This window comes from Lissotriton vulgaris, chromosome 8 (genome assembly GCF_964263255.1).
Source record: "Lissotriton vulgaris chromosome 8, aLisVul1.2, whole genome shotgun sequence".
In the NCBI taxonomy this organism is placed as follows: Eukaryota; Metazoa; Chordata; class Amphibia; order Caudata; family Salamandridae; genus Lissotriton; species Lissotriton vulgaris.
The window spans coordinates 1,391,981,812-1,392,002,898 of record NC_141696.1 but is presented as its reverse complement, the minus strand read 5'-3'; the positions used below and the strand labels follow the sequence as shown (position 1 = coordinate 1,392,002,898).

General features: G+C 46.2%; 1 protein-coding gene across 2 annotated transcripts in view; it reads left to right on the top strand.

Annotated features, from left to right (window-relative positions):
• HLCS (holocarboxylase synthetase) overlaps positions 1–21,087 on the top strand; it is a 933,637-nt gene that overhangs the window by 130,029 nt on the left and 782,521 nt on the right. For both annotated transcript variants that reach the window (XM_086935401.1, XM_086935400.1), the window contains exon 3: positions 5,665–5,824. In XM_086935401.1, the coding sequence (XP_086791527.1) occupies positions 5,773–5,824 (52 nt within the window). In that variant the 5' untranslated portion in view covers positions 5,665–5,772. The remainder of the gene's footprint in view (positions 1–5,664; positions 5,825–21,087) is intronic.

The following is a 21,087-nucleotide window of genomic DNA, read 5'->3' as shown; positions in this document are numbered from 1 at the left end:
GAGAGGCCCGGCTGTGAAGGGCCCCTGTTTACCTTCAGGGCGGCTGACAGGAAGGCGGGCCCCGTACCTGGTGTCGGGTGCCGCCCGACAATACTTTTGATCAGATTACGCGGCCTTGTTGTGGTTGTCCTCTGGCCCATGGGCCGTGTCCTGCCATTCTCGGCCACGGAGGATGCTCTCCAGGCGGAACTGCCTCCGCGAGACGGCAACTTGATCCCGGGGCCGCGGCTTCACTTCAGGCCCAGAGCTAATTGCACTGGCCGGACTGAAAGTGATTCTTCCAGTTTTCTTTTCAGGCAAAAAGGAAATGTTCTGTTAAGGAGGCTCGGAAAGGTCAAACCTTTTGTTTCTACGAGGGGTGGGTGTCCTTCAAAACTTTCCAAGGGCTCCACTTTTGTTTTCGTCGCTGTCTGCGGTCAGTGTCCCTCTAACGCCCAGCGATGGCGACCCTAGGGTGCTTTACATGGCTCCTGGTAATTGTTGACTGCTTCGTTTTGGGAGACCGCGCCCTTTTAACTTCACCTCGCGTTGGACACATTTGATGGTGGGTTTCATGAGAAATGGACGCTAACGTTGCATACATAGTGCACACCTTAGTTTGTGTTCCAGGTGTTTGAACGAGCTACTCCATTGTTGACTTCTTGCCCTATTTTTCAATGCACCCCATGCTCCTCCTATACATCGGCCAAAAATTCCATGCACTCCAATTATTTTTTCTTCACGCATGTCTCTTCTGTCTCCATCTTGTGTGACGTCTGTGCCAGTCTCCTCAATGTGCTTCTTTTCCACCCCATGCCCCATCATGTGTGGGTTACTCCCCTGCACCACTGGTGTGATTTGTTCACTTTGCTCTTGTATGTCCTTTTTCTCTAGTTCCTCTGCATATTTAATTTGCTCTGTGACATGGATCCAATTTCCTCTTTTTTTTTAGTTTATATTCTCAGAACCTTCCATGTGCACACATCTTTACCTCCAATACCATGCTGGATTTCTTGCCGTCTTTCTTTTTTCTTTGCATCATTTCTTTATCAACCTTAATCCGTAATCCTATGCAAAGAACATATGTGTTTGTGCAAAGGTAGAGTAGTTGTTCATTCTGTTCAAAACTAACCATACAGGCTGACGAATAACGACAGAACATTCTAGATATGTAGGCCATCACTGCATCTCAGTCACATTTCACCACTCACATTAGCTCCTGGAATGTGGTGACAAGCTTCGTAATAAAAGGTGTCGGGTGATGTGTGCACACATAGGGTAAAGAGAAGTAAGGTATGTATATGACGGGTAGATGCCCCTACCATGAATGCGAGGTCCATACATCACTGGTACCAACCAGACTGAGGGGGGCATAGCGCATGATGTTCATAAAGCGATGGAAGCGGTAATGCGCATAGTATGAAAATGAAAACAAACCTCTGCTCCGGGGACACCAACACGTGTTTGACAAAGTGATAACATGCATGGAATCGGTGGGCAGTAGTTGACTGCGTGCAGGAACTGTCCCCAGATTTTCTCGAATTGTTCTGCTTGGTCTTTCAGCAGTAGATGAGCCTTTCAAACATCTGCTATCGGGCACATCTCGTTGTATCATGCAGTGTGTGATGGTATAAAGGCAGACTTCCAGTGTTGCAAAAGACAGATCTTGCGAATCACTGGTCATCTCCTCCAATGGAAGGTATTTTCAGTGCAGCTCAGAGGTCGTGCAGCGTTACCCTTCACGCCGATGATCTGGGAGTGAGGTTTACAGTATTGGACAGATCGTCGTATATAGACTGACACTTGTTCAAAATGATGGACAAGCCCATAATAAATGAGGCAGAGTACCTCCCCCTCTTCATGGGAATGCCAACAGGTTCTTGTGCGACTGAGTTTTGCTCAATACCTTGCTTAGATGGTCAATAACTGGCAGCAGTAGAGCCCTTGATTGAGTATTTCAACGGTGATGTACAGCCGTCTCTCATTACGGAGTCAATCATTTGAGACAGCCCAGCACTTTCTGAGCAATATTGATGTTGGCTGTGGTTCTGATTATCATGAGGCTGGTGGGATCTTGTATGGGAGGAGTTGTCTTGTCCCTTATCTGATTGTTACATTGATGTGTCCATGTCAGAGGGTTGCCCGGCTTCCAGAAAGCAATTGAGGTGATTCAGCTCCGAATATCCAGAGTCCTTTACATCCACGGTGAGCAGACATGTGGCTGGTTCCAAGAGCCTGCTTTGTATGTTCCTCTTTTTAAGATCTTTACACATACCTCCAAGAGGAAGGAGACAAGGCTAGGAAAGGTGTAAGAGTACACCTCTATGTAGGCAGCAGGCTGAAGGTTTGCACTCAAAGGAGCTGTTCAATCCAGTACTTGGCTGCAACGCGCCACCACTGCTAGCAATGTAAATGAGGCTGATCATCCGTATTCTCACTATGGACTAAGTATAACCTCGTACTAGCCCTAGTATTTTAACATGACTCTTCTTCTAAAGATTTTAATATTTCTTAGCATTTTAAATATCTTTTTTGTAAAGGTTTTTATTAACTGTTCAATAAAAATATGACTATGGACCACTTAAAGGAGAGCATTCACCTTTTTGTTAGGTCTTGCAGACCTGCGTTGCAGCGTGCATGCGCTGCTCGCTCTGCGAGGCTTCTTGTAATCTAGAAGATTTCAGAAGTGGAGTTGAAGCCCGCCCCTTCTTTCCATTGGCTTACGCCATAGTTCATGCTAAACCCTGGCTTTCCATTGTGATTGAGGCTTCTTAGTCCCTCCTTGTTACCGCCCTGTCTACTTTTGGCCCCGCCCATCCGACTGGATCGTTTACTTGCGGCGTAATACTGTCTCCTTCAATTAGTGGGTGAGCACTTTCTTTCTTGATTCGGCCGTGACGCACGATATAAGCGGCAGCCTTTGCGTAATGCCACAGCTTGTTATCTTTCTTCCAGGCGCGTTTCTAAGGATGGGCGTAATTTTAGAGCTTGGTTCCATTCTAACTTTTTCTGTTCTGTAAATTTATTTGTACCTGCGGCTGATTTTAGGGGCATTAGCACAAGCACAAATCTCTCTGTCTCACTGTCCCCGTATGCTTGCCTACAGAGAACACCCCTGCAACGCCCCAAACAGCATCAAGTGGCGATCGGGATATCTTTTATTTATTTAATACAGCGCCCTTATGCCTGCTTGTGTTTACAGTCTAGAAGTGAATGTACTGTGTCTGCTGATTCACTTGCTCTCAAGCGGTCAAGCGCAGCCTCTCTTGCTCCTGCAATGCTGGAGCAGCGTAGGAGCTTTTTTTTTTTTTTTAAACTTTATAACTGAGCGCCGCGCCGCTTCAAGGACACCGCGCTCAGTGTTAAAGTTAAAAAAAAACATTAAAAAAAAACGCGGTGTCCTTGAAGAGGCGCCACGCTCAGTTTTAAACTTAACCATTTCCAATGCAAATGCTTGTTAACTTTAACGTCTACATCAACAAACTATCTTCCTGTTGATTAAAACTAATGTAAACTATGATCTGAGACCCAAAAATGTAATTAGTAAGACAGCACACATGCTATTAAAAAAAGTAATTTCCCGTACATACTTTAAAAAAAAAGTGGTCAACTGTTCGTTTGTCAAATAAGTAAATCAGACAGACCCAATTACAATATGGCTTCGTCGCTCCCTAATGCTGCATGCTAAGTCTCTTCTAGAACACCCAGAGTACTTCACTTGGGGACCCGTGCAGGAGGAGAGCATTGTGGCAATCATGGGGGTCCTGGGACGTGGTACTCCGCTTTGGACAGCGATCCTACAAAGACAGAGCAGACGTCAGTGAATAGGCAAGATGGCAGGCGGGCGCAGCCCCGTCATTTGCATAACTCTTGCACCACGCATTTCGCCTACTGACAATTCCGGACTGTCCGACTGTAAAGGACCTTTAGCTGTCGTTGCACAACCCACAATACCTTGCGACGTTCAGGAGTAGTAACCCTGCAAGGTTCATACGCTAGACTCCCTTCTAAACTTAAGGGATTAACTAGTGAGCCATCCCCGAATTTAGCTGTTATGGCAGAGGTTATCGAGGCAATTGACATTTGCATTACTGCAGTCTGGTTAGAGTCACATTTGCGAATTAACAACTTCAACCCTTTGCGGTAGCATAATATTACCAGATAACCCCATATCACTGGGGACTCTGCCCTCTAGTGCTGGCCTTTTAGTTAATATAATCATGTGTTTTCAGTATTGTTGTAGTGGTTCGCCTTTATTGACCATGTGCACCTGAAACAAGCATTTGCAAAGCAATAGGTCTCACATTTATGCAAGTTTGAGCTATTGAAATTGCAAATACCAGTGCCTTTTATTTTTGTTTTGAAAACATAAATAAAAGGCTTTGTCATCTACAATGCCAATAGCTTAAACTCACATTAAATGCGAGACATATTGCATTGCAAATGCTTGTTTTTGATGGAGTCAGTGTGGTTAGAAGGCTTGCGTGTGCAGGATATGCATCAAATTTCCGTCCCAAGGGCTTTGAAGAGTGGCTTGATCAAGATGTGATGTACCTGTTTATCAGATGTGCGCAGTTGACCTTCAATGGCTCCAGAGTCTCGGACTGGTTCTAAATAAGGCCAGCGCTTCAAGAGTAATTACAGTCACAGCTGGGATGGATAGTTAGGGTGACCCCCTCTTTTGGAACATCTATTGGGTGGGGTTGGAAGGGAGTAGACCCGGCTGATCTCCCATATAGTGGTCATTAATCCAACTAAGGGGTACCTGTCGTATGACAACATGGACTCTTTAAAAATCCACCCAATGCTTCTATTGCCAATATGCTTGTTCTGTATCATCTGCTTACCTCACCATTCATCTTTACCCATGCTCAAGTTTATACGGTTTATTATTTGTGTATAATTACCTGTGACATCTGTGAAATCTGTCTACTAGGGCCTGAGCAGCAAGTTTTCTCTCCTATGTGGGGCCACATAAGTTGGCGTATTTTACAGGGCATCACCATCCTTCAATCTAAGATTTGGATCTTTACTACATTAACCACCAAGAGCTCGGCAGTAACAGACTCTTACGCTTATGTTTCCCATGATGGTTTACCTATGTAAATACTTTTATTGAATTGCCTAATTAAAATAGAAGTTATATAAAAACAAGACTAAGGATCAAAAATATTGAACAGAAACCGTGAAGGTTGGTTAGTTTATTTGGAGAGATGACGTTCTCAATCTTGGCACCAGTAATTCACTTTTGTTAGTTAAATGCCTGCTTAGTGTACAGTACACATGTAAGGGTGGCAAGGAGCTTGCAGTCAGTTGAGGGACTGGAAAGATGGAAATTAAGAAGACTAGCTAAATCTGCAAGTCTTTTCTAGTGTACTAAAGGTCATTGTACCTCAAGCTGGAGAAGGATCGTGTTTTTCATCAAACCTCCAGCTCGAACGCAGTGCGTGGATGATGTTAGTTTGTGTCATGGGTATCACGATCTGTTCTTTCCTAAATAGACATTTGCACACAGTACAATAAACAGCATTAGTTGAAAAGTGCAACTAAAATACCGAAATCATAAATGAGTAGTAATTTAGAATTCTAAACGGTATTGTAGCAAATATGTGCCTTTCTTCTTGCCCCTGTCCCCCAGCCCTCTCATTTCCAGAAGTAACTGTGTGTGTTTTTATCTCTTCTTAGATAAAGTGGTCAGATTACTGTTTACCAGTGGCATATAATCCTGGAGATCCAAGTGAATTAATTGCTGAAGCAAGTGTGGACAATTTCAGCATTCTGGGAATAGCATTCATGGAAAACAGGCTGCAAATGGATAATGGAATGGTTCCACAGAAGATAGTTTGTAAGTGTTTACACCTAAAGTTTCTAGTTTGTAACAAATGTTCCTTTTATTATTAATTCTATTTCAATATTACAAGCAGGCTAATTTAAATTGCTTTTAAAGCTGGAACCTGTTAAGTGGGAGACCAAATGGCTTGAATAAGAAGTTCCAACAGAAGATCAGATTGCACACATGGCCTTGACATCAATGCCTTTATTATGTAAGAACAAATGGAGTGCATAAGATTTAACAGCAAGTTCATGGTATTCAGAGTATGAATGAGGGTTGTTTTTGTGATGTAAAGAAGGTACATATTTTAAGAGCATCGATCAACATCAGCTAACCGTACTTTATGTCTAGACTTTACATGGAAAGGAACAGTAATATTTTTCTGAAGCCAACGTCAATTTTGAAATGTTAAGTAACTAGGAAAACCTCTTACAATTAAGGGGCCCCTATTCGGTTCAAATAGGTAAATTTTAGTGAATGCTCTTTTCTGATGGATACATCTGCCAGTGGATTCCTCACCTTGTGAGTATCCCCCTTGCGTCAGCAACATTAGGAAATTCTTTTTGTAGCTTCGCGCCAACGTGGACGACGTCACAGAGGCACGGCATCGCGCGCGACTCCGCTGACGTCACCGACTCCATAATAGGGCCACGTCGGCGTGATGACATCAGTTCCCTTTTTTCCGCGTCGTCGACGCTAACGGTTTTCGAGGGATCCTCTGTAGCTGTTGGTAACTTTCTTACTGTTTGTTCTTTTCGGTGTCTTCTTGCTTCTTGTCTTCTGTCGAGATGTCTACCAAGAAGACTGGATTCAAGCCGTGCGGAGAATGCGGCAAGATGATGTCGATTACGGATCCGCATGAGTGCCGTGTTTGGTGTTCGGATCACGACGTTGAGAATGTTCTTCTTGTAAGAAGATGAATCCCAAGGCACTTCATGAGAAGGAGGCTAAGCTCCTTGTTGCCAAAATGAAGAACAAGAAAGACAAGAAGAGATCGAGGTCACAGACTCGTTGGTCGAGGTCTCGATCGAGGTCGCGTTCGAGGTCGTCTTCAGCTCATGCTTCAAGGTCAAAAAAGAGGCACAAGAAGAGAAGTCATGAGTCTCGTCATCACTCTGGGAAGGATTTGGGCTCGAGACCGAAGTCGCAGGTGAAGTTGCTTCACAAGGATGTGGTGACTCCGTCTCCAGAGGTTCAAGTCTCCGAGGGTGAGGCTTCGTCTGCGGATTCATCCGTTCATTCACCGAAGCCGATATCGAATCCGTCTCCGGTTCCATCTCATTCACCTGACCAGGAGGGTGAAGAAGAAGATGGAGGAGAAGAGGAGGCTCCGTTGCCTGCGGGTTCATCGACCCCGGTGCATCAGCCTGAGGTGGAGGTTGAAGTCGAGAAGACTCCGCTCCCTCGAGAGCAGCCTGTGGGCTCTTATCCAGCTTTTCCGGCACTAGGTCAGGACTCTACTCAGTTCCTGAATGCTATGTATGGAGTGTATATGCATATTTTCACATCCCTATCCTGAAGTTGCACAGGAAGTATCTCCGTTTTATGGTGGGATCACAGCATTACCAGTTTGTGGTCCTTCCGTTTGGTGTTACTACTGCGCCTCGAGTCTTCACCAAGGTGATGGCTGTGGTGGCGGCACATCTCAGAAGATCAGGGATTCTAGTATTCCCTTATCTGGACGATTGGCTGATCAAGGCGGAATCTCCAGAGAAAGTGCTCCATCATCTGCAAGACACAACTCAGTTGTTCTACAGGTTGGGTTTTTCGATAAATGTACCCAAATCTCACCTGGTGCCCTACCAGCGCAACCTGTTCATTTGTGCAGTACTGGATACAACTGTATGTCGGGCATTCCCTCCTCCTCAACGGATTCGCGACATACAGGAAATGATTCCTTTATTTCACAATGGAGCTGTCGTTCCAGTCTTGAAGGTCCTTCGTCTGCTCGGTCTGATGGCTTCCTGCATTCTGCTGGTCAACCATGCACGCTTGCATATGAGGTCACTCCAGTGGTGTCTCCGCAGGCAGTGGTATCAACACAACGGAGATCTCAGGGAGTCGATCAGGATCTCCAGAGAAACTGCAGCGGATCTGTCCTGGTGGAGCATGGAGGGCAATCTGTCTCAAGGAAAGCCCTTCCATCTACCTCCATCGGTGGCCACGGTGATAACGGATGCATCCCCTCTAGGGTGGGGTGCTCATCTGGGGAATCTGGAGATCAAGGGTCTTTGGTCTCCAGAGTAAAAGTTGCTTCACATCAACCTTTTAGAGTTGCGGGCGATACATCTAGCGCTCAAGGCTTTCCTCCCTTCCCTTCGCGGTCGGTTGGTTCAGGTCCTGACGGACAACACCACCGCAATGTGTTATATCAACAAGCAGGGAGGAGTAGGGTTGCGGTGTCTCTGCAGAGAGGCTCTGGTCCTGGGTTCAGGATCATCAGATTTGTCTGATGGCAAATCATCTGGCCGGAGTTCTAAACGTGCGTGCAGACAGTCTTAGTCAGCAGTTCTCAGCCGACCACGAGTGGAGGCTTCATCCAGAGGTAGTTCGTCACGTCTTTCGGATGTGGGGAACTCCTCGGGTTGACCTGTTCGCCACTTACGAGAATGCTCACTGCCCGTCATTCTGCAGTCTCCATTTTCCGATGCAGGGAGCCTTGGGGGACGCGTTTCAGTTGAGTTGGGACTCACAACTCCTTTACACGTTTCCTCCCATACCCTTGATTCTTCGGGTTCTGAGGAAGATTCATCAAGACCGGGCCAAAGTTATTTTGATCGCCCCGGATTGGCCAAGAAGGATGTGGTATACAGATCTTCTCCACCTCTCCTCGTGCCGGCCGCTCCGTCTCCCTCTCAGGGCAGATCTCCTCTCTCAGATGGAGGGGCAGGTTCTACACCCCCACCTCCAGACCTTACACCTTCATGCCTGGAGATTGAACGGGGGAACCTGAATTCCTTTTCTCTCCCACATGATGTGGTGGATGTCATTTTATCGGCCAGGCGTGACTCCACTAAGTCAATCTATTCATACAGATGGTCTAAATTTGTGTCTTGGTGTGGGGAGAAGTCCATTGACCCTTTGAGTGTTCGTTTATCTGACATACTTCAATTTGCTCTTTTCCTGGCTCAGCAAGGGTTTGCTGTGGCTACAGTTAAGGGTTATCTTTCGGCTTTGTCGTCTTTTCTCTGCCTGCCGGATCAGCCGTCTTTGTTTACATCTCCTGTGGTTCTAAGGTTTTTAAAGGGCCTTACAAATAAATTTCCTCCTACTCCCTTTATTGTGCCTCAATGGGACTTGAATCTTGTGCTTACATTTCTGATGGGTTCTCCTTTCGAACCTTTGCACAAGTGTCCCATGAGACTTTTATCTTTTAAGACGGTCTTCCTGGTTGCAATTACCTCGGCAAGGAGGGTAAGTGAGCTTCAAGCTCTTAGTTCAAAGCCCCCATTCTTGACCATTCATGCTGAATAAATGGTTCTCAGGACCAGGGCTGCTTTTCTGCATAAGGTGGTAACTCCTTTCCATCTAGGACAATCCAGTACCCTTCCTACCCTTTTATCCTCCCCTCACCCTTCCAAGGAGGAGGAGCGACTTCACCGTCTGGACCCCAAGAGGGCGGTGAGCTTTTATCTTGATAGATCAAAGGACTATCGAGTGGATGACCAGCTCTTCGTTGGATTTGCTGGCTGCAGAAAAGGAAGAGCTGTGCACAAGCGCACTCTCTCAAGATGTATTATACTATGCATCAAGATCTGCTACGCCCTGGCTGGTAAGGAACCTCCTGAGGGTATAAGAGCTCACTCTACTAGAGCAAAGTCTTCTACATCTGCTTTGTCCAGGGGTATACCTGTAGAGGACATTTATAGAGCGGCGACTTGGGCCTCCCTCCCCACTTTCGCGAAGTATTACTGCTTGGATTCCGAGGTGAGGAGGGACGGCCACTTTGTGCGCTCTGTCCTCCAAGATTTTCTGGTATAGGAGAGTGGACACCCTCCTCCGGGAGTGTGGACTGCTGTGGGACTCTATTCACAAGGTGAGGAATCCACTGGCAGATGTATCCATCAGAAGAACAAGTTACTTACCTTCGGTAACAATTTTTCTGGTGGATACAGTATCTGCCTGTCGATTTCTCACTGACCCACCCGCCTCCCCGTTGTCCACTCTTCTATACCCGAGTTACTGTAATGTATATATTTTTATTGTCAAAGGAAAGGTTTTATTTCAATTGCTTTTCTGCATTGGTTTCACACTATGTGTGTTATCTTGAAATTTGTATACTGTGTATAATATCTACTGTTGTTGGTCCGTCTGTGTGCCTCGAAGGCATGGAAAAAAGGGCGGAACTGATGTCATCACGCCGGCGTGGGCCTATTATGGAGTCGGTGACGTCAGCGGAGTCGCGCGCGATGCCGTGCCTCTGTGACGTCATCCATGTCGGCGCGAAGCTACAAAAAGAATTTCTGAATATTGCTGACGCAAGGGGGATATTCTCAAGGTGAGGAATCCACAGGCAGATACTGTATCCACCAGAAAAATCGTTACCGAAGGTAAGTAACTTGTTCGTTAGTTAGATACCGCCATGCTGAACATCAGAAATTTATTGTAAAGAGGTAAAGGTTATGATCATCTTTCCTAAGCATCCATACTCAAAAACACACAAGGCACTGAGAATGTATCCTTAAGTAACAATTCTGATAGATACTTCTCTTTTCAGAATCCTCACCTCATGAACCTCCCTCAAGTGAAAGGCTAGATACAGAAATTTTTCAATATCGGGCGGTGCCACGGATCCAACTTCGTTCCGGCCCTCTTGGATGTGACGTCTCGGAGACATATGAGCTGCCCTTTCTCCCTGCCCTTCGATGCTCATCTGATATGCCATTTTCTGAAATTCTTTTGTTTTGAAGATTTTTGCAGTGCTGTAGATTTGTTTCTGGTTGTGTGAGATCCCTTGTTAGTATATTTTTATCCTTGCATCTTCAACATGCATTTTAGACAGGTTTGGCTCTTTTTTTTGCCGGTTCCAGTGGTCACCAGGTATACCCCTGATGGAATGCGTTGGATGGAAAGTGCATTGTCAGTCTAGATCTCAATCTGGATCCAGCTTCCAAGATAATTTCCAGGGCTCGTGGTCCTTGTTGAAATCACCCTCCATCAGCCGTTTTACGTTGGTCTAGTTGAAACGTGTTCCTCCAATCAGGTGTCGCTCTCGACCTCAGGCAGATATTTTTTTAGGGATCTTCTTATGCCTCTGGCCTCGATGATGTCACTGGGCTTAGCTTTTGCCTGGCTGGGAAGAGGCATGATGCTTGTGCTAGGCTCTGTTCCGGTCCCCACACCTTGTGTTTGCGCCACCTGGTGTTGATCCCGCTCAGGTGGTGGTGTTCACCCATGGATTGCTGGTCTTCTTCCTCAGGTGTGCCTTTAGGTCCTAAGGAGTTTCCAAGCCTGTTATATGCCCTTCTGTCCACAGCTGTTACCCCAGTGCCAGTCATCTTCAAGGAGATGGTGGTCTCCATGCTGATCTCACCATGTTCCACTCTCATACTTTTTGCCATTGGCACCAACACTGATGCAGTACTCTCACTCGGTTCTCTGGGTATGCCAAGGTTGTAGGACTGCTCATTGTGAGGCATCTCCTGTAGCCTCAGTCTCTATCCCAAAGTCCTACAGGCATTTAGCTTGCTCCTCTGGTTCTTTGGCTTCCTCATTATGACTTCAGAGAAGGTGTGTGAGCAGTTGGATGATGTTAAGGAAATGTTTTATGCTTCCTTGGATTCTCGGGCTGATTTCTATCATTCCTTCCATTTTGCCATTCGTCTGCTGTGTAAAGCTGGAGAAACATTGGGTTTTCCACAGCCAGTGCAGAGATTGCAACTAATTTATTTGCAGAAATTCTCCAGTCTGGTATTTTTACCTTAAACCTCTTTCTGCTCTTTAATGAGATGCTGATGAAATCTTTTAAGTTTGGTTGGAATAGGCCGACCTCTGCTTCAATGGTATGTGGTTGAGTTGTGTAACGTTATTGCCTGGCTGAAAATGATCCTGCTTTTCTTTCCTCTAACCCTGGGCTTGACGTCTTCCTTCACTGAGTTGATAACAACCCTTCGGGCCCGATTCACAGAATTAAATTAAGACAAAATCCTAAACTTACTACCATTTTGGTATTCACAGAAGGCACTTACTCATTTCCGTAGTCACAGAAGTAATTTAAGAGTCCTAAATTAAGGATTCCCAACTTTACTACTCCTAAACTGAGAAAAATCCTAACTTTAAACCTTTTGGTATTCACAGAAGGTATTTAGGAGTCCTAAAGTTAGGACTCCTAACTTTAAGACTCCTAAATGCCTTCTGTGAATACCGAAAGTCTTAAAGTTAGGATTTTTCTCAGTTTAGGAGTAGTAAAGTTAGGATTCCTAACTTTTTTTTTTAAACATATTTTGTGAGGTTTTTTTGTATCATATAACATATCCCTCTGACATGGTAATGTCCTTTTGTTTGCAATATTTACAACAACAGTTCAACACTATTTGCAAGTGCAGCATTGTTACAATTACACACTAATTGACCTTCAATATGTACAATTCGTATAAACCTATATCATATCCATGCCTGGACGGCATATGGCATAATGAGACTTCTCAATTACTAACTATCCCCATTAACTCCCCCCTCCCCGAACTTTTCATTCGCAGTTCCTGAGCTGTAAACATATCAGTAGAACCATTGTTACCATTACATTAACATGTATATGTATACATACAACTTCGCAGTTAGTACACATGAGTTCAAGGCTTGGGCAACACCTTTTACCTCATTGCGTAAACTTATCAGTCAGCCTGGTCTATATCGGCTGCTTTCCACTCCTCCAGCATAACCTCCCATACTAGCGATATCGGTACCTTACGTAATCCTCTCACTTCCCTGCGCAGTGCTGCACCTTCTGCATTACTCCATTGTACCATCTCTGTACACCAGTGCGATATAGTGGGGAGTTTGCTCGACTTCCAGCGTGTAGTAAGGGTTCTAATAGCTAATATTAATGCAAGGTCTATGAAACGGTATTTCACCTTGTATTTGGACAGATGTTTGTGCAGACCCCAAGATGCATTCTTCCACAGTTTCGTGGATCTCGTGTTGTGCTGCTGTCCTGGTTATTCTCCTAATCTTATCCCAGTATCCCCGTATGACCGGACATGCCCATATCATGTGTATCAAGTCTGCCCCTTCCGTCTTACATCGCGTGCAGACATGCTGTGTTTGTGGGAACGTTCTATCCAATCTGCTCGGGGACAAGTAAGCACGATGTAGTACCATTGTTTGAATACATTTTAATTTCGAGTTTCTCGATACCTTTCTGGGATGTTCTATTATTGCCGTCCATTCCTTGTCTGACATGTTTCTACCTATATCCCCGTCCAAGCAAGCTTCAGTGCTTCCAATGGGACCCTTGTTTGGGGATTTATGCCAGTGTACATCCAACGAATCAAGTCTCTACCCCTTCCCATATAGTGCACCATCTTCACTAGCTCATTGCTGGAAGGTTCCCTCCTTTGCGGTGCCTAGTGCTTTTTCACATATTGTAACAGTGCAGCATGCATTAAGTACAGGTGAGCCGGGGCACCCGTTTCATGCACGAAGGCATCATGGTATAGAAGCGTCTCTTTACTAAATAGATCTCCTACCGTGTTGACACCCCCTTCTGCCCAGGGTGCTAGTCTGCGAGTGGTGAGTATGCTGCTCGCTAGCGGGATTCCCAGCAGTGGAATATTGCCTGTGTATGCAGGGGGGTGCATTCGTGTAGTGCAGTGCCGCTTTCCAACACTTAAGCGCAGTGTCGAGTAAGGGAGGTAGGTCTTTCCGCATTTTATGTCCTGGCAATAACAAAGCGTGCAGACCTCCATTATCAATGTCCGCCGCAGTGTACCCTATTTCCTGCAGATTACGACCCGCCGTCCAGTATGACAACCATTCTAGTTGGCAAGCGTAATAATAAGCGCGGATGTCCCGAACTCCCAGCCCTCCGGCGCGGGTACCCACTTGTAGCTTTTTTAAGCTTATACGTCTCCTACCCTTCCCCCTTATTAAATCTATTAATAGAGTGTTTAGTAAATTGAAAGTGGCTTGCGACTCTATTAATGGCAAATTTGTAAAATAGTACAATAAACGTGGCAGAAGAACCATTTTCGCTATTGCGACTCTCCCCATTACAGACAGTGGCAGTGCAGTCCAAAAGGCGACACTGGATCTTAGGGCTCTAATCTCTTTATTAAGGTTGCCATCCAACATGTTCGCATTTTTCCTATATATCTGGATACCCAGATACTTAAACGTGGTCTGAGCTATCTGAAGCTTGGTATCTCTGAAGTCTAATTCCCCAACCCAGAAAGTCCTGTCTCATTTTTATTGCTAAGGGTTCCAGTGCCAGAATAAAGAGAAGAGGCGACAGTGGACAGCCCTGTCTGGTTCCCTTATGTATCGTATATTCTTCCGATATGTGTCCACCCGTTCTGGTGCGCGCTGTCGGGGCCTTGTACAATAGGCGCAACCATTCTACATACCCTTCCGGTATCCCAAATTTCAGTAATACTTGAAACATGTATTCCCAGCTTATTGAATCAAACGTCGGCCTAAGGTCTGATGAAAGACAGCCCGCGTGAGGGAACCGCTTTGGCGCTTCTGTCATCAAATAATGTAATTTCCTGATATTTAATGATGTGCTCCGTGCCGGTAAAAACCCAGTCTGTTCTATGTGGATCAACCGTGACCGATATGGCAATAGCCCTTTGGCCAGCACTTTACTTAATATTTTGTATTCAGTGGATAATAGCGACAGTGGGCGGTAGTTAGCCATGTCCGCATGGTCCCTTCAGGGTTTCAGTAGCGAGATTACAAGCGCCTGCGCTGTGGTGAGAGGTAAGGAACCCTTATCCCAAGCTTCTTTAAATAGTTCCATTAATTGGGGTACTAAGATGTCTGCATACGTGGCATAAAGTTCAATGGGGAGCCCATCTATGCCAGGGGTCTTATTACGTGTGAGGCCCTTCATAGCAACTTTGATCTCTTGCGGCGTATTGGGCCCGCCAGTTCTTTCTGTGCCGCAATCGGTAGTATTGGGAATGTTAAAGAGGATAGAAAAGCCCACAGTTGATCATTGGTAGCATCGGTGTTCCCTCCATATAGTGTTGCATATTATTTCCTAAATGCATCATTTATATCCCCTTGACTGGAAACCCATGTCCCATTCTCAGTGCTAATTTCACTAATAACTACTGCAGGAGGGGTGTCCAGAATTAATCTAGCAAGTAGAGTACCTGCCTTATCCGCTTCCGCGTGTGCACATGGAGTATATGCTTGGAAATCTATAACCCTGAGTATTTCTAGGAGTTCAGCGTGTCTAATTCGCGCTTCCTGTAAAGGGCCCTTCTTTTCGACATCTGTCACGGCCTCCTGCTCCAACCTGCCTAGTGAGTCTTCTACCTCTACCAATGATCTATGGATTTCCTGCCTTGTGCCCACTGTTGCACTGATCGCTTTGCCTCTTATGACCGCCTTAAAGGCGTCCCATTCTACCAACCTACTCGTCGCCGTATTACTGTTTTCCGGGAAGTAATGATCTATAGTTTGTGAGAGATCATTGCGGAATACTGTGTCCTCCAACAATTGCGGCCACAACCTCCACATGGGGACCGGGGTGGGAATTCTGCCCCAAGTGATAACCATCTCATGTGGGTTATGATCCGAGAAAGTTTTGGGCAGGTACGTGGTGTGAAGCACTTGCATGGCTATCCTATTAGAGCAAAAAAGTCTATCAATCCTAGTGTGCAGGTCGTGCACCGCAGAGTAATAGGAGTATTCCCTGTGCCCCGGATGCCTCATCCTCCACACATCGCATAATTCTCACCCAGCTGCCCATCTCACCAATGCTTCGGCCTGTTTAAAGACCACAGCTCCGTGTAAGGGTGAGTGTGATCTGTCTCAAGGCACATCCAGTACTGTGTTACAATCTCCTCCCAATATCCACGGGCACGTGTCCCATCCCGCCAGTGCCCCACTCACCGTGTCCCAGTATTTATCTTGGTCAAAATGAGGGGCGTATATTGTACCCTACACCACTAATTGTTCATCTAACGCTCCCTTCACGAATACATATCTACCCAATTTATCAATCCTCTGTTCATGTGCCACAAACGGCACACCATGCCGTATCCAAATCGTGGCACCCCTAGCATAATTAGAGTAGGAGGTTGAGAAAATTTGGCAGCGCCATTTCCTCCTAAGTTTCACCAGTTCACTGTCCACCATATGTGACTCTTGTAGGTACGCAATCTGTGTTTTACGGCGCTGCAAGTGCGCATGGATTCTATGTCGTTTGTGCATTGTGCCCATGTTCCAAGTTACAATGGTAAATTTCCCCAGCGCATGCATGGTACCAGGCAATTACTCCATTTGTGTGGCAACATGGTTCCCAATAAATCTAGTGTATCTGAACCAATGTGAATTCTGCGATCGTCCCATCCCCCAACGTTTACAATACTCGGTCTGGTATTCGAACTATACCAGACCATAACACAAAACCAAACTAATAACAACATAGTGGTCATAAAGAGGGCCTTCGCCATATGGGGGGCTGCGCCTGCGCTCTGCATGGGGTGTTATGCAACTTCAAGTTACTACACTCAAGCTTCAACGGTACCTGGGCCCAATAATGATGACTTACTTTCTGTAAGAATCTGACAGTGTTAAAGATGGACAAGCATGATTACTTAACACAGATACACTTAGGTAAAAAATAGTACTTGCACGAGTCTTTCAACCAAACAGTTCCGTGATCAGTTGCGGGGTGGCCGAAGGGAACAGAGCCACACTGCCCTCGGAGTCCGAACCATGCGTCACTTCATCCTCCGAGGAGGTTTTGGTGTCTACTCGAGGGGCGTGTGTGAAAGTGGCCGTAGCAATGATCGCCTGCGTTTTGTTCTGCCTTATCTGTTGTGAGGTAACATGTGTCCGGACAGTGGTCCGACGTGATCTTCCACCCCTGCGTCCCGCCGAGGTTCCAGTGTGGGATCGACCCCCTTCCTCATTTTGTGCGGCGAGCTCTGCAGCGGTAGTCAGTTCCATTACTTCTAGCCAGTCCTCCTCGTCTCCAGGACTTTAAAAAAAATAAGCTTTCTGGTCGTGCATTATTTTTAGCCTGGCCGGGAAGAGTAGGGCATATTTCAAATTCAAGTCTCTGTGCCGCCGTTTCACCTCCATAAAGGAAGACCGTTGTCTCTGAACCAACACCGTGTAGTCCGGGTATAAGGAGATTCTTGCATTTTCAAAGTTAATCGGCGCGGCTTCCCTGGCCTTTTGTAGCAGTGTGTCTCGGTCCTGGAAGTTTAGTAGTTTTACTATGAGGGGCCGCGGCAGGGCGCCCGGTCTAGGTCTTCTTGTGGGTATTCTATGCGCACGCTCAATGCAGTATTGTGTGGAGAGTCCCTCTGTCGTAACGTGGTCCCGAAACCACTGTTCCATATAGTTCGAGGCGTCGGACCCTTCACATTTCTCCGGCAGACCAATCAGTCGGATCTTGTTTTGTCTCGCTCTCCCTTCTGTATCCTCCACTCGTTCCAGTAGAGTGGCCACCTGTGTCTGTAGTTGCTTCATATCAGTTTCAGCCTGTTTCTGCCTGGGCAGAACCTCAGCTAGCGACGCCGCGTTGTCTTTTACTTTGTCCACCATTTTTGCGTGGTCCGCCCTAAGCAAATTCAGGCCAGTGGTCAGGGTCCCTATCTGGATCTCTATCGCTTTTCTAGAGTCCTTACTTCTCGTAATATGAGGTCCAATTTATCCTTCGGAACAGTTATCGTAGTTGGAGGGATGCAGTTAGATGCTGGCGTGCTATCCACGCTGTTCGCCAGTTCTTTAACTGGGTCCGTGCAACCTTGTTCCTGTTGTTTGGCTCTGTTCCGTCCCATTTCGTCGATTTATTGTGGCGTCCAGGCACGACCACCGCAGACCCTAAATCGGATAGTCTGTGCTGCACTCCGCCGCGGCTATACAAGTATGTCACCTTCCTCCTCAAACAGACTGTTACGCTCCACTGCTTTCTTGTGGCACAATAATGCGATTGGGCATCCGGCGAGGCGGCGGACTGCACTCCAGTAGACAGGGATTGGCACTTGTGGTGTCACGGTAGGCACATGTAGAGTCCTACCTTGACCCAGAACCGGCTTTTTAGGAGTGACTGCGTCCTCCAGTATCTTCGCAGTATCAGTCCCAGATCTGGCCGCGAGGGGCCTATCCGCCTAGAGTGGGTGTCCGGAGCTTTGGGCCGCAGTCAATCACATATCCATGCCTGGACGGCTTATGGCATAATGAGACTTCTCAATTACTAACTATCCCCATTAACTCCCCCCTCCCCGAACTTTTCATTCGCAGTTCCTGAGCTGTAAACATATCAGTAGAACCATTGTTACCATTACATTAACATGTATATGTATACATACAACTTCGCAGTTAGTACACATGAGTTCAAGGCTTGGGCAACACCTTTTACCTCATTGCGTAAACTTATCAGTCAGCCTGGTCTATATCGGCTGCTTTCCACTCCTCCAGCATAACCTCCCATACTAGCGATATCGGTACCTTACGTAATCCTCTCACTTCCCTGCGCAGTGCTGCACCTTCTGCATTACTCCATTGTACCATCTCTGTACACCAGTGCGATATAGTGGGGAGTTTGCTCGACTTCCAGCGTGTAGTAAGGGTTCTAATAGCTAATATTAATGCAAGGTCTATGAAACGGTATTTCACCTTGTATTTGGACAGATGTTTGTGCAGACCCCAAGATGCATTCTTCCACAGTTTCGTGGATCTCGTGTTGTGCTGCTGTCCTGGTTATTCTCCTAATCTTATCCCAGTATCCCCGTATGACCGGACATGCCCATATCATGTGTATCAAGTCTGCCCCTTCCGTCTTACATCGCGTGCAGACATGCTGTGTTTGTGGGAACGTTCTATCCAATCTGCTCGGGGACAAGTAAGCACGATGTGGTACCATTGTTTGAATACATTTTAATTTCGAGTTTCTCGATACCTTTCTGGGATGTTCTATTATTGCCGTCCATTCCTTGTCTGACATGTTTCTACCTATATCCCCGTCCAAGCAAGCTTCAGTGCTTCCAAATGGACCCTTGTTTGGGGATTTATGCCAGTGTACATCCAACGAATCAAGTCTCTACCCCTTCCCATATAGTGCACCATCTTCACTAGCTCATTGCTGGAAGGTTCCCTCCTTTGCGGTGCCTAGTGCTTTTTCACATATTGTAACAGTGCAGCATGCATTAAGTACAGGTGAGCCGGGGCACCCGTTTCATGCACGAAGGCATCATGGTATAGAAGCGTCTCTTTACTAAATAGATCTCCTACCGTGTTGACACCCCCTTCTGCCCAGGGTGCTAGTCTGCGAGTGGTGAGTATGCTGCTCGCTAGCGGGATTCCCAGCAGTGGAATATTGCCTGTGTATGCAGGGGGGTGCATTCGTGTAGTGCAGTGCCGCTTTCCAACACTTAAGCGCAGTGTCGAGTAAGGGAGGTAGGTCTTTCCGCATTTTATGTCCTGGCAATAACAAAGCGTGCAGACCTCCATTATCAATGTCCGCCGCAGTGTACCCTATTTCCTGCAGATTACGACCCGCCGTCCAGTATGACAACCATTCTAGTTGGCAAGCGTAATAATAAGCGCGGATGTCCCGAACTCCCAGCCCTCCGGCGCGGGTACCCACTTGTAGCTTTTTTAAGCTTATACGTCTCCTACCCTTCCCCCTTATTAAATCTATTAATAGAGTGTTTAGTAAATTGAAAGTGGCTTGCGACTCTATTAATGGCAAATTTGTAAAATAGTACAATAAACGTGGCAGAAGAACCATTTTCGCTATTGCGACTCTCCCCATTACAGACAGTGGCAGTGCAGTCCAAAAGGCGACACTGGATCTTAGGGCTCTAATCTCTTTATTAAGGTTGCCATCCAACATGTTCGCATTTTTCCTATATATCTGGATACCCAGATACTTAAACGTGGTCTGAGCTATCTGAAGCTTGGTATCTCTGAAGTCTAATTCCCCAACCCAGAAAGTCCTGTCTCATTTTTATTGCTAAGGGTTCCAGTGCCAGAATAAAGAGAAGAGGCGACAGTGGACAGCCCTGTCTGGTTCCCTTATGTATCGTATATTCTTCCGATATGTGTCCACCCGTTCTGGTGCGCGCTGTCGGGGCCTTGTACAATAGGCGCAACCATTCTACATACCCTTCCGGTATCCCAAATTTCAGTAATACTTGAAACATGTATTCCCAGCTTATTGAATCAAACGTCGGCCTAAGGTCTGATGAAAGACAGCCCGCGTGAGGGAACCGCTTTGGCGCTTCTGTCATCAAATAATGTAATTTCCTGATATTTAATGATGTGCTCCGTGCCGGTAAAAACCCAGTCTGTTCTATGTGGATCAACCGTGACCGATATGGCAATAGCCCTTTGGCCAGCACTTTACTTAATATTTTGTATTCAGTGGATAATAGCGACAGTGGGCGGTAGTTAGCCATGTCCGCATGGTCCCTTCCGGGTTTCAGTAGCGAGATTACAAGCGCCTGCGCTGTGGTGAGAGGTAAGGAACCCTTATCCCAAGCTTCTTTAAATAGTTCCATTAATTGGGGTACTAAGATGTCTGCATACGTGGCATAAAGTTCAATGGGGAGCCCATCTATGCCAGGGGTCTTATTACGTGTGAGGCCCTTCATAGCAACTTTGATCTCTTGCGGCGTATTGGGCCCGCCAGTTCTTTCTGTGCCGCAATCGGTAGTATTGGGAATGTTAAAGAGGATAGAAAAGCCCACAGTTGATCATTGGTAGCATCGGTGTTCCCTCCATATAGTGTTGCATATTATTTCCGAAATGCATCATTTATATCCCCTTGACTGGAAACCCATGTCTCATTCTCAGTGCTAATTTCACTAATAACTACTGCAGGAGGGGTGTCCAGAATTAATCTAGCAAGTAGAGTACCTGCCTTATCCGCTTCCGCGTGTGCACATGGAGTATATGCTTGGAAATCTATAACCCTGAGTATTTCTAGGAGTTCAGCGTGTCTAATTCGCGCTTCCTGTAAAGGGCCCTTCTTTTCGACATCTGTCACGGCCTCCTGCTCCAACCTGCCTAGTGAGTCTTCTACCTCTACCAATGATCTATGGATTTCCTGCCTTGTGCCCACTGTTGCACTGATCGCTTTGCCTCTT